Genomic DNA, 13,936 nt, shown 5'->3' with positions numbered 1-13,936 from the left:
CCAGTGAAAAGCAAATGGATTGGAAGTCAATAGAATGTTCTGATGAGTTCATAAATGAAAAAGGACATCAATGCAAGTTGAGTTTGTGTATCTTACCTCCATACGACGAATAGCAAGGTCAATGTTGGTGGAGTTGTCTGCAGCACAACTAAATAAGTAAGAAAGCAAACTAAAAGTATCCCAGTCAAATGTGATTAAGATCTGCAGGTTGTAGATGGTGATGCTGTGAATAAAAATATTTCATCAACATCAGTAGTGTATACAGTACAGTACAGTACAGTACAAGACATGCATATTATAAGTTTTTGGTGTGTATATATACACTATATATATATATATATATATATATATATATATATATATATATATATATATATATATATATATATATATATATATATATATATATATATATATATATATATATATATACCACAAGTTGGATATGTGAGCCTCATCGGTGTTGCTATGTTATGTTTTGGTGCCTGCACCAGATTTCACTTTACACTATTACTATAATTTTTAATTTTTCAAAAATTTTGAGATGTTTTATAAAAATTAACAAATTTTAGTGTCAATGTTGTTTCACAGAACATTCAGGATGTTTTTAGAGGCTACAGAGATGTCCTGAGGTGCAGATGAACTTCAATACTGTCTTCAATCACAACGACAGACACAATACGATGGGTATGCCAGATGATTTTCTCGAAAGAACTTTGTGCCGGCAAGCTATAAATTATGCCACAATGCAAGGTCTACTACAACACACAAATTTCAAAGGCTTTTTGCATCTCTTTACCGAAATGCTCATCCTTTCCATGTAACATCACCTAAACTACTACTCTTACACCAAAAGCTGCAATGTATGAAAATTTAAACCACTGCCAGAAAACTATATCTCCATTACTCAGCTAGTCAATCTGGAAGGTGTTTCATATTCAGGTTGCACTATCTCACATCTAAATTACAATAATGTAAGAGTATGAAAACAAAGGTTGTGCTCACCTCATAGGTCCTTCTCCGTTGAAAGGCAGGTTGAGAAGATGGCCCTCGGATATATAGCTGCCAACTGTGAGGCTTATCTTTGGCAAGATAATCCGCAGGGTTTGGTTGCCTGGATGTCTGTGGTTACCCTGATGTTTGAATTCGGTGACATTCACGTTGCTCACGCCAGTCAGTGTGAGGTTGTTGAGGCTGAGGGCAATGCTGAAGGGAGGAGAAGAGGAGTTACTGTATGTAGGCTCCTCTCACCTTTTCAGATATTATTATTAACAGTTTCATATACGGTACTGTAATGTAAATCAGGACTCCCAGGTAATGAACCATTTTTCTTGTGGAAACAAAGAAAAGTTCCCTTATATTCATTAGAGTTCCTTAGTTCACTATCCTCCCTTAACCACATAAACCTTCGTTACCCCACTAGCCTTACCTGTATAGATCCTCATTTCCTATGTCCAATGTCGGTAATGAGGGGATGCTGAGGCCGTCATATTGGCTGAGATAATTATGCAGTTCCTTCTCTAGTAAGTCTGCAATGGAAGTGCCTGCACCTGTAGGGTAACAAAGTGGAGAATGCAACTTTACTTGTCACAAGAAGTACATTACAATGTCCTTGGTAAATTTGTCACTTTTTAATAATGCATACAAGAAATCCCAGAACTTGCTAATGTTTTTACTTTTTGGTCACCATAAGGGTTTATAGTTGACGTTACAATAACAATTTCTCTTGTTATCTGTACACAAATTAGTTCAAATACAGAATTTGGTCCACCTTTGAACTAGAAATTATCCTTTAACGACGTGTGTGTGTGTATGTGTGTGTGTGCATGCTCCAAGTCCCATTGAATTACTCACATTATGCCTTCTTCATCTGTGCGTAAGTCCCAACACTGGATGCAGAGAATGACATCAAAGAGGCCTTTTACGCTGATCTTCACAGACTGCTAACCTCTATAAGGTTGTGCTTCTAGGTGACTTCAATGCCAGAGTTGGCAGAGATGCTGACATATGGCAGGGAATCATAGCGAGAAATGGAGTAGGCAAGTGTAATCCCAACGGCCAACTCCTCCTTAGCAAGTGTGCTGCACACAACCTCACTATCACCAACACCTTGTTTAGGCAGGCCGACAAGAACAAGGGTTCTTGGCAACACCCACGACCCAAACATTGGCATCTCATTGATTACATCATTGTCAGAGAAAGAGATCGCCAAGATGTCCTCATCACCCAATCCATGCGTGGCTCAGACCACTAGGATACAGATACGTCACCCCAAAATGGTGAAGGCTACAAGCCTCCAGAAGAGGCTTTAACATCAAGCAACTGGAAGATCCAGCAGTAGCACATGCTTTCAGATAGCAGATCAGCGATGGGCTGATAAACAACCCAACAACAAACAACCAAAATCCCGGTGCTGAATGAGGTACCATCAAAGCTGTTATCACAAAAACCTGTAAGGAGACACTCGGCCTGATCAAAAGAAAACACCAAGATTGGTTTGATGAAAATGACCTGGAAACCAACATACTCGTGGATGATAAACGTGCCACCTTAACTGACTGGCAGAACAACCCTCAGTCTGGGATAAAAGCTGATACCTTCCACAAGAAGAAAGCTGTGGCCCAGCACAAGCTTTCCAATCTAAAGAACAAATATTTGAAAAATATAGCATGTGAAACGCAAAAACTTGCAGATCAACACAAGATGCGTGAATTTTTCAATTCCGCCAAAACAAAATATGGCCCAACTTCTCATGGTGTGACCCTCCTCCGCTCATCCGACGGTAACTCCCTAATCGAAGATGAGGAAGGAATCCATCAGTGCTGGAAAGAGCATTACCTTTCGCTGATCAAGCGAAACACCGATGTGGATGTCATGACTACTCAACAGGTTCCTCAGCACCCAGAGCTGACCCACCTTAGCTATCCTCCATCCCTGGATGAAGTAGCTACTGCCATCAAGCAGGTGAAAAATAACAAAGCCACAGGGCCTGATGGAATCCCAGCCGAGGTGTATAAAGTAGGAGGACCTCTGCTTACCAGCCGTCTCCACTCGCTCCTGGAAAATATATGGGAGAAGGAGGATTTCCCCCAAGATCTTAAAGACGCCTCGATCGTCATTATTTAGAAGAATAAGGGAGACCAGTGAGACTGTGGCAATTACTGTGGGATCTCACTGCGTCTGCAACCAGCAAGATTATCGCCCGAATCCTCCTAAACAGACTTCTTCCTAAGGCAGGAAACTTCCTCCCAGAATCTAAATGTGGCTTTATTATTATTATTATTATTATTATTATTATTATTATTATTATTATTATTATTATTATTATTATTATTATTATTATTATTATTATTATTAGTAGTAGTAGTAGTAGTAGTAGTAGTAGTAGTAGTAGTATTATATATTTTGCCCACAGGCCCTGATGTGGATCATTGACCTGTGCCCTGATGAGGCACCATTGATAAGATCTTTGCTGTCCACCAGACGCAGGAAAAGTGCAGAGAACAGCGCCGAAACTTGTACATGGCCTTCGTCAACCTTACTAAGGCCTTCGACTTGGTCAACAGGGAAGCCCTCTAGTGGACTCTGTCGTTTTGGCTGGCCACCAAAATTCATTGCCATTGTGAGGCAACTCCACGATGGCATCAACTGCAGTGTCCTACACAATGGCACCCAGTCTGAGTTCTTCCCCATCCAAACAGGGACAAAATAAGGATGTGTACTGGCACCAACTTTCTTTCCATTTTCTTGGCTGGCTTTCTTACTCGTGCCAGTGCCAATTTAGCCAGTGGGGTGGACATCCAGTACCGGATTAATGGACTTTTCAACATAAGACGATTTCAGGCAAGAACAAAAGTGTTGGCCGCTTCCATCACTGAACTTCAGTATGCAGACGACCTCATACTCGTCACTCGCACTAAACGCGATCTACAGGAGAACCTGAACACCTATGCAGATGCATATGCACACTTCGGCCTTGAGGTGAATGCATGCAGATTCTCTTTCAGCCTGCCTCTGGTTCAACCACACCTCCACCATCCAACCAGCTTAACAGTAATACTCTCTCAAATGTCACCCACTTCCAGTAATTGGCTCCCACCTGTCCACCATCGCGGACATCGATGAAGAGATTCAACATCGGATCAGATGTGTATCTCAAGCCTGTGGCAGACTCCATACCCGTGTCTTCAGCTGTAAGGAGCTAAAATTAACTACAAAGCTGCTTGTGTATCAAGCAGTGGTCCTCCCCACCCTGCTGTATAACAACATACAGGAGGCACCTAAAGGCGTTTGAAAATTTTCACCAACGTAGTCTACGTTCCATCCTCCGAGTTCGCTGGGAAGACAAGAGAACAAATGCCAGTATTCTCACTGACACCAACTGTAGGAGCATCACACTGATGTCAACTGAAGGAGCATCAAGGCTACCATTTTACATGAAGAACTATGTTGGACTGGCCCTGTTACCAGCATGGTAAACGTAACGATGGCGGACAACGAAAAAGGTATAAGGATAGTCTAAGACAAACCTGAAAAACTGCCAAATCGACCCCCTCACCTGAGAGACAATCACTCCACAGCGTAACGCTTGGAGGAGCACCACACGAGTAGATGACAATACTTTCAAGTTAGCCCGACTGTATACCAAGGTAGATAAGCGCCAGCGCCGGAAAGACGCCGTTGCTGCCCCTCACGCACTAGATGTAGTCCTCCACAAGTTTAACATCTGTGGACGGCCCTGTCAATCCCATATCAGCCTCTCGAGTCACCCCAAAACTCTCCAACGAAGGTGACATCCTTAAAAACTCACATCATTGTATCATAGCTGGATGATCGTCATACTCGATTCCGAGTGACAGCAAAGTAGTAGTAGTGTGTGTGCGTGTGTGTGCTGTCATCAACATACTAGTAGATCGCTGACAGAGTACACTACAGTATATGAACCTTCTAACCAAACAAAACGTGAGATAAAGTACTTACATCACGAAAAAAATATCAGAATAGATTTATCACTCACTAGGTAATGAATGAGAATACTGTACATAGTGAACAGTATTTTTTTTAAAAGAAATTGAATGTGGGATATTAACAACTATGACCCCTTACTGTCTCTTAGGCATACTGTATTCGAACTACCCGTTTCAGAGTTCCGACACAGTGTCCTTTACTTACAAGTGAAACCAAATAACAAATTAATAGCGCATCAGTGAAATCCCCCAAACCGATATTGTTTAGCGGCGCCGAGTTGTAAATTATTTTTGAGAGTTCCTTATCCTTCATCCCTATCTTCCTAACACGATTCATATCCCATTGAAAAAAAAAAGGAGCACTAATATAATTCCTGAAGAAGACACTGTTACAACATCCTAAGTAATATGGAGAAGCCCTTATTCTACACATTTATTAATTTGACTTGAGCATGAAGGGGTTCAGTCTAAAAGCTGGTATAGTATCAAGGTGAACGAATGTGAATCAGTTTCTTTTATCTTGATGTCCGACCACTCGCTATTATGAGCTAGGTCATGGAGATCACAGCGTTCTCCAAGTCTTAACAAATGCAACTTCGTAAGGAGACAATGAGAATGAATTTTCTCTGTTGGTGTTTATGCTCGTGTATAATTATTTGCAAACAGAAGCAATACAGTGTCTTTCACAAGTAAATGATTTACATGAATTTACAGTATATAACTACGCAAAATACCTGGATCTATGTTGTCTTCTGTGGGCGTGACGTCAGTGGTAGATATTGCTGGAACGAAGAGCAATGACAACACCTGCAAGGCCACCACACTCTTCACGGTACCCATCGCGATTCCTGTAAATTGAAAGTAATGCAAATTAACTAAAGGCCTTAAGGAGATATATATAAAAAAAAAAAAATACTGTGCATTGCGAAAATATTACAATGCAATTCTTGGAGTTTAAAGTTCAAAGGTTCTGGTAAAGTTGAGTGTTTACGTACTGCAGTGGATTTCTCCCCTACAAACGCTGTTTGTCGCTGAGTAGCCGACCCCGCGAATTCCACAGTGTGTGCCTCGTGGTCTGGGTCAACCAGCGCCGCCATACATCACGGAGGTCAACTATCTACCCACGCCTACCTCCGCTATAAAAGACCTGACCTCGTGGTGACTGCTCTCTTTCTACCTACACCAACCAGCCAGCAACACCTCCTCCTCCTCCGCCTGCCTGGCGGTCCTCGCTCCCGCCGGCGAGCATGGCAACCCACAAGCTGTCCTCCTCTGAGCACCGTCACCAACCAGCTCTCTCTACATCACGCTTGTAACCATGCTGCCTTCCCAGCACCAAGCTGCATTGTACATCCAATACAACATGTATACAGAGAGCACATTGTGAGTTTCCTTTCTCCAACCCATCCTGAGAGAGAACAAAACATCTCATACTCCACAAATGGTGACCCCCGGAGATTCGCACTCACACAGGATGGAGGAGAAACAGATCACGCTCCCAGTCTTCAAGCAACATGGAAGACTGGCTTATCTACCCAGAGGCAGCTCTCATCGGCTCTACAGCTACTGTCTCTAAACCGCAGGTTAGACACCCTAGAGCAGCTCTGCTACTCTAAGCAGACAGCAGCTCCTATTCCTGCCCCAAGCACCATGTCCTACCGACCCCAACACACCAGTCCTGCCTGAGACGCCGTCCCCGACCCAGCAGTACCCCCTGCCGCTTCTCCTGATGCAGCCCCTGCTCCCGACGCGGCCCATGCGCCTGAGTGCGGACCAACACACCTGTCCTGCCTCAGACGCCGCCCCCGGCCCAGCAGTACCCTCTGCTGCTTCTCCTGATGCAGCCTCTGCTCCCGACGCGGCCCATGCGCCTGAGTGCGGACCCACACACCCCTCTTTTCTCCCTCAGGTACTCCCTGCTACTGTCCTGCACCCTGCTACTGTCGTGGACCCAGCTGCTGTCACGAGCCCTCATCCGCTTCTGCTGAAGCAGCCCCTGCCCCTGACCCAGGCCCACACACCCCAGCAGGCGCATCTGACGACTCTGTACCTGCCGTGAGGGAAGCACAACATTCATTGCATCCACAACCCTCTTTCTCCCTCTCTTCTCCCACAGATCTTGTGTGTTTAGACAGTTGCCTCCACTAGCGGCCGGCTCATCCACGCCCTGCCGTTATGTCCCACATGAGGCATGCACCGCCCGTTCCGCCTCATATGTGCCATGCAACCCTGCAGACAACAAGTCACCTACACCGCCTGGAGGGAAGGAGGGAGTATTGTAGTGGATTTCTCCCCTACAAACGCTGTGTACAGTTTGTGTGCTTGCTGAACAGATATCAGCATCAAAGGAATGTTCTTCATCTCAGTTTCATTTGTATGCATGTTGTGTAAACTTAACTAAGACGCTCATTGTGTTGTTATAAACAGTATGGAGAGGTCCACAGAAAGTACTCACTGAAAATTGAGAGAGAGAGAGAGAGAGAGTGTTAAAACAGCAATGCGACAGAGAAAGGGAAGTAAATCGAGAGCGATCATTCAGTTAAAGACAAAAATATTAATCGTAAATTTAATTATAAGATAGATTAAAAAGATACTAAGGGTGAGTTAGAGGAAGAAAACTAAGCTAAACATAAGGCTCTTGTCAGCTGTGAAACACGTCTTTTTATTTTGTGTCAGCAACCCTATACGTCACTTGGTCACTGACTGACTCACTGAAAAAGTAAAATTAAATGTCACTCACGCCCTGAAGGAGAGAACTTGATCTCGATGCTGATGCAACGTTGAGTTGTGCGAGTATATTTATTGTCTTAGTGCGTGCGAGACGTGAGGGTGTTGGTGTGAATGATTATGTGACCTCACTGTCTCTGTTTCCACCACTCATATCGGGTTTGATAATATCGATAAGAACAGTACTGCTCTTCATATCCAGATAAGGATGAAGATGAAAAGATTACTGCGGTAAGTCCAGAAGATCTGATCACAAATAAACTCTGTATTTGTCAATTGTCCATAACATGTTATGGTTTCTGAGTACCGGTAATTTTCTCGTCTATGTATGATCAGAATTAGGAAATTATTTTTATAATTCAGGTTAAAAGTTTATTGTCGATATACCACGACAGCTACAATTAACTCTTCAGTGTCTTCAAGATTAATCAATGTGTCTCTAAATAAATTCAAATATTAAAATGAAAAACAATTATTGCTCTAAGCCAAACATTCTGTTTTCGTAACTTGGATGAATATAATGTATTTTACCTCATTTCCTCTTACTTGGCACTCATCCCCACCCTACACTTACACCATAAAGAGGCAAGTTTCAACAGTCAGTACATCGCTGTCATGTTTACAAATAAGCTCATCATTATTTTCTTCTTTTCTTCTCCTGTACAAAAAACAAACAAAAAACAATCACCTGCACATGTCCTACCAAGAATACGTACAGTCCGTGAACATCAGTTAAGTCAACGATCACACAATAAGTTGTGCTGCCACAATCAGCGTTATTATTGTTAAACTATGTTGTTGATACTATCCTTGTTGTTGCTGCTGCTATTATTACTTTGACGGTATCACAGCTTTCAACGTTAACGCCACCTGTTGGTCGCTGTAATGCTGCTATTGCTTCTCCTATCACCCTTCTCCCCGTTGATCCTATTTTCGAAGGTGGTGACGCTTCGCGATTTGCTTGATATCGTGAATCCTCGATTACGAGTGATTACACTATAATGTCAAGGGAGATCTTCAAGATAAGGCTTGATTACACAGTTAACTCGATAACTTATCAACCTGAGACTGTGACCTACCTTGCACGTGACACTGCTCTGTTCAGGGACGCCTGCTGGCTATATCACGGATTTTCTTTATCGATGGGTCTTGGTTGCTGTTCGATATTTTACAACTCTTATCACCAATATGTTTACGTTTTACTATGTTTTATTTTTCTTTAAAATTAATTTGCTTGTCAAAACAGACGCGTAAAAGAGAATCTTTCAAGGAGGAGGAGGAAGGGGAGTTGCAGGAGGGGGAGAAGGGCCCACCCCCCCACCCTATTGAGGATATACAATTGATTCTGGAGAATGAATGTACAGGAGAGATAATCCTGGTATCACAAATCAGGGTCAAATGTAGTACTAGACGCCAGGGATCTTCTGTGAAACTTGAGTAACGTAGTCTTTTGTAGAAAGGTTGTGGGGGGGGGGGGCAAAATGACTAAAACTTCACGACCTCTCCAGAATTTCACAATATTTATAACTCTACAATTCTCCTCTGAGAATGCTGCAGAAGAGGTCCTTAGCAAACACTGTATACTATACAACTCTAATGTATAAGCTGTATGTTAACGACTTGCCACTCTTTACATGAGACTGGTGTAAATAAAGTGAGGATGCGTTGTACAGTCGGGGTCAAAAGTCTTGAACACTTAGCAATATCTGGCATCTACTTCTGAGTTTTATATATATATATATATATATATATATATATATATATATATATATATATATATATATATATATATATAAATATATATATATACATATATATATATATAATAGATATATATAATATATATTAGATAATAGATAATAGATTATACAATAGATAATAGATAATAGATATATATATAGATATAGATATATATAGATATTGATATTTTATCTATCTATCTATCTATCTATCTATCTATCTATCTATCTATCTATCTATCTATCTATCTATCTATATATATATATATATATATATATATATATATATATATATATATATATATATATATATATATATATATATATATATATATATATATATATATATATATATATATATTTTTTTTTTTTTACGGGGATTAGCCCACACAGGCACAGGTCACTGGCCAACATCGGGATATACTAATAACACGGCTTGTCATCACATATTATGCCTGAACCACAAAATGGGATACAAATATCCTTAATACCTAAGATCTAAGATCTTCGGGTACTTACATGCCAAATACTGTCAAGCGTTCAAGACTTTTGACCCCGACTGTACATACACACCACACTTAAATTAATATTATGATACCCTATGGGATATATATTCTGGCGACAGCATCTTATTGTCTTTTACAATCCTACACGAAAGATAGTTCCATAGACATTACGGCCTGCCAGTGGCAGTGTGGGAAGTTTGAAGAAAATTAAAGATTTTTATCTGTAAAATAACAAGGTCAGACTTCTCTTCGCCAAAATACTTTTCACCTTCAATTTAGAAGTAAGGGGTTTAAATAATTCTAAAGCTCGATTATAAATAAACATGTATATAAATTACATCTAAAGCTTAAACGATTCAATTGATTAAAGAAAGTATAAAGGGTGAAATTATTTCAAGTGTCACTAATAAAGTAATAGATTAAATAACTGAAAATATAAAGCAAAATTATAAATCTATAGTACACTGTATATGTTTTATATTATGTAATTTTGATTAAATTTTTAATCGGTATAGCTAATGTGTTTTTTTTCTGTCAAGCGGGCCCTTCAGCCCTCCTCTCCCGGGGGTCCCGGGGGAAGTAATCCCCTAACCGAGCCCAATGCATCACAAATTTCAACTGTTGACATGAATCTGTGCATGCATATAGGTCCTGAGGCCCTGGGACCCGTCGGCACTCTCGGTGACCTTGAGTGTGGATATACAGCCCACAAAGAGACGGCGTGGCCCGTAGTCCATTCGAGCGCCATCGCTTACCAGTTGTAAGGTTAGGCACCCATTTACACCTGGGTGAACTGGAGTTGCCTTGGACACGAACCAATGACCCTTAAGACACAAGGCGATCGCTGTATCTTCTCAACCGCCACATTCTGGTACCGTAGGCTGTGTACTGTAATTAGTCAGGGATGTATTTTCAGGCTATGAAATGTTATAGTAGCCTTTCCGTAGGTCAAGAAAACAATAAAATTATGTTCTTAAAGAAAATCGTGATTCTGCGTGGCGTTTTAGGATTGGTAGAATTAGACGGTTGTTGGTGAGTTAGTCGATTATATTTTGACCAGAACTAAATCTTGCGATCCTCATGTGATCATACAGTGCTCAACAGTGCACAAAGGCAACGGGAAATACTTTGGTAATAAAGTGTTCAATGAGGCCTTCCCTCGAGTGGGGTCTTCACTACAGTGAATGTAGCTGTGCCTTTCTCCACCCCTCTCCCAAACAAGTCCCGGGTACTCGCCTGAGCATCGACATCTGTGCAACTGGTCTTCTTTTTAGGTTCCTTAACACCTTCACAGTCGAGGACTACAATTGCCTTCTTTATACGAGAGGGCGGCCAAGGTGGAGATAAACACGTCATTAATTATATTTTCTTCACTTTTACTGACCCAGCTGAGGATACCGAGAACCATTTATCACGAGGGTGTGTGTGAGGGGATAACCTACTGCTTTGCAAGGGACTTATCCGAGCCCGCCAAAACAGGATATGTGAGCCAAGACATACGACCACAACATGAGTATCAATAATCCCGAACGCGGGAAGATGCCCTACCAATACTATCCTGGCGACCCTGAGACTACTATGTTTCCTTAAGCTGAACATGTTTGGTGTGTTTCAGTGTTTTGACCTGTCATTGTTATCATACCAACGTGCTATCAGTTTCTTTTTAAAAATCTACATAATACAATGATCTGTCGATTACAACTAAGCGAAGTTTCTCATAGATCATTATGATTACTCCACTAAATATGTACATTTATTGATATGTGGCTTTCATGATGACTAGAAAACCCCACTTCTTAAATCTGATGATTAAACATCCTAACCTAACATAGCCCCCTATTTTGCCCTCTAAAGGGTCAAAGTAGCCCTTAGGTATTGTATTCTGGCTAACGCCTAACAATTTTATTCAGCTGAGGGAGCCCCTGCCCGCTGAAGGCTTAAAGCATCAGGTGAAATAAGCTGGGGCTTCTAATAGTTATGATATCCGATTATGATACTACTTTTGTTTGTTTATTAGCGCTCCTATTACTGACTGGAGGTTTTCGTCTACAAGCTTTTCGATTATTATCCTGATGAGTATTTTTAGTTTTTTTTAATTAGTATAGGCACAGGTAACAGTCACTTACAGTTTCAGCTATTCCCGTAAAATAGACAACTGTCGAAAAAATTTAACCTTAGATTTGTATTTTAGTTAATGTTAATATTAACCGGAGACCCTTCCCTATAATAAAGGCTGAAAAATTTATTCATTAAAACCTAGATCACTTTAGAGAGAGAGAGAGAGAGAGAGAGAGAGAGAGAGAGAGAGAGAGAGAGAGTTGGCAAAGTTTGCTTTGCTAATTTTGATGGCAAATTCTTATGAAATCTTCGTAAAACAAAAACAAACTGTGAAATGTGATTACTGACTGTTATAAACCGTTTAGAATTTCATAAGTATTACTTCTATAAGGTTAAGAGAGCACGAACAGCAATGGGACTGTGGTTATAATCTTTTCTCTCCTATTTTATACCGTTCGTTATAAGAAAAAAGTACAATTTGAATAAAAGCTTTGACACCACTGAAATATTACAGAGAATGGTGTAATAAATTCTAAAGTGAATTAAAATTTCTCTAAATAGCGATAAAACAGCACATCTAAAAGCTTTTCTTTTAAAGAGTGATGTCTTATTGCATCGTCTTCTCTCGAATAATTTAGTTTAATACTCTAATCAACTTCGCTGACGCTGTTTAGAGAAATTCACTAAGAAACTGTTAAGAAAATAAATAAAGAATCACACACAGGATGAAATTATAAGTGTAAATTGGTGTTCGTTCTGTGTGAGGGAAAGTTTACTCCCCACCCACACACACACACACACACACACACGCGGACAACTATTTTGTCAGATGATAGTAATTAAACTTCCGAATGGCAGTCACTGTCTCAAGTTTGTGTCGTGTTTTTGTTTTGTGGTGGTGAGGGTTTGTGTGGTGATGGTGATAGTATGTGTGGCGGCGGCGAGTGTTTGTGTGGTGGCGGCGAGGTGTTTGTGTGGTGGTGGCGAGGTGTTTGTGTGGTGGTGGCGAGGTATTTGTGTGGCGGCGGCGAGGTGTTTGTGTGGTGGTGGCGCGCGCGAGGTGTTTGTGTGGTGGCGGCGAGGTGTTTGTGTGGTGGCGGCGAGGTATTTGTGTGGCGGCGGGTGTTTGTGTGGCGGCAAATGTGGCGGGCGTGTGGGCGGCGAGGTGCTGTGTGCTTGTGTGGCGGCGGCGAGGTGCTTGTGTGGCGTCGGCGAGGGTTTGTGGGATCCTCTTGGAGGGGAGTACGCCATGGACTATCATGCTGGGTCTGAGGCGAGTTGGTTATTATTCAACACTCCTCGGTCATATCTTTCCCAACGCCTGAGGACTCCGGTTGAGCATCACCTAAGGATTATTATGATCCATAACAGTGAGATGATGGATGCTTCGAGCCACCAGCGTTCTTCACAGCACTTGTCACGAATAATTATTACTCTTCGTGTGTCTACGTTTTTTCTCTTCGTGCGTTCACGTCATTCCAGGAATTTAAACTTTCTGTTAGTGTATTCCAAATAACGTAGTTGATACAAAGAAAACAAGTATTTTCAAATTAAAAAAAAAATATTAGTCAAGATATATTTCACAGCGACCACGTGTTTCGCCATGTTGATCCTGTTGTTGTCAGGTTGAGTTCTCAAGGTATCTCTCCAAACTTGGGAGTCACTTGATATTCCCGCCAGATCTTGGAGAAGTTACAGATGCCAGATCAAGTTTGTTGATGTTTCCCTGAGTCAGGGTTTGGATGACTCGTGGCAGCTGTCACCAACTATGACTGTATCCAACTTTATGTTTCCTCTCTTGTTCATAGTAAAAGTGCTGTATGGTTAACCTGCTGGCTAGACGTGGCTAAAAAGCTTGACGATAAAGTACAATAAGAAAACGGGATTTATTATGTACAAAGACGCTACAACAGTTGCAAGAAGGAGATACACCGAATGT

The 13,936-nt window shown here is 41.3% G+C and overlaps 1 protein-coding gene across 1 annotated transcript in view; it reads right to left on the bottom strand.

The window, feature by feature from the left end:
- LOC121870353 overlaps positions 1 to 7,834 on the bottom strand; it is an 8,780-nt gene extending 946 nt beyond the window's left edge. Inside the window, exons 1-5 of the mRNA XM_042372143.1 lie at positions 7,708 to 7,834; positions 5,702 to 5,815; positions 1,430 to 1,550; positions 1,006 to 1,206; positions 97 to 223 (exon numbers count right to left, since the gene is read on the bottom strand). Coding sequence (XP_042228077.1) covers positions 97 to 223; positions 1,006 to 1,206; positions 1,430 to 1,550; positions 5,702 to 5,807 — 555 coding nt within the window. The 5' untranslated portion in view covers positions 5,808 to 5,815; positions 7,708 to 7,834. The remainder of the gene's footprint in view (positions 1 to 96; positions 224 to 1,005; positions 1,207 to 1,429; positions 1,551 to 5,701; positions 5,816 to 7,707) is intronic.
- Positions 7,835 to 13,936: the final 6,102 nt, after the last annotated feature.

This window comes from Homarus americanus, unplaced genomic scaffold (genome assembly GCF_018991925.1).
Source record: "Homarus americanus isolate GMGI-L3 unplaced genomic scaffold, GMGI_Hamer_2.0 scaffold40856, whole genome shotgun sequence".
Taxonomy (NCBI): Eukaryota; Metazoa; Arthropoda; class Malacostraca; order Decapoda; family Nephropidae; genus Homarus; species Homarus americanus.
The sequence above is the reverse complement of the archived record's forward strand: the minus strand, read 5'-3'. Positions and strand labels throughout refer to the sequence as shown.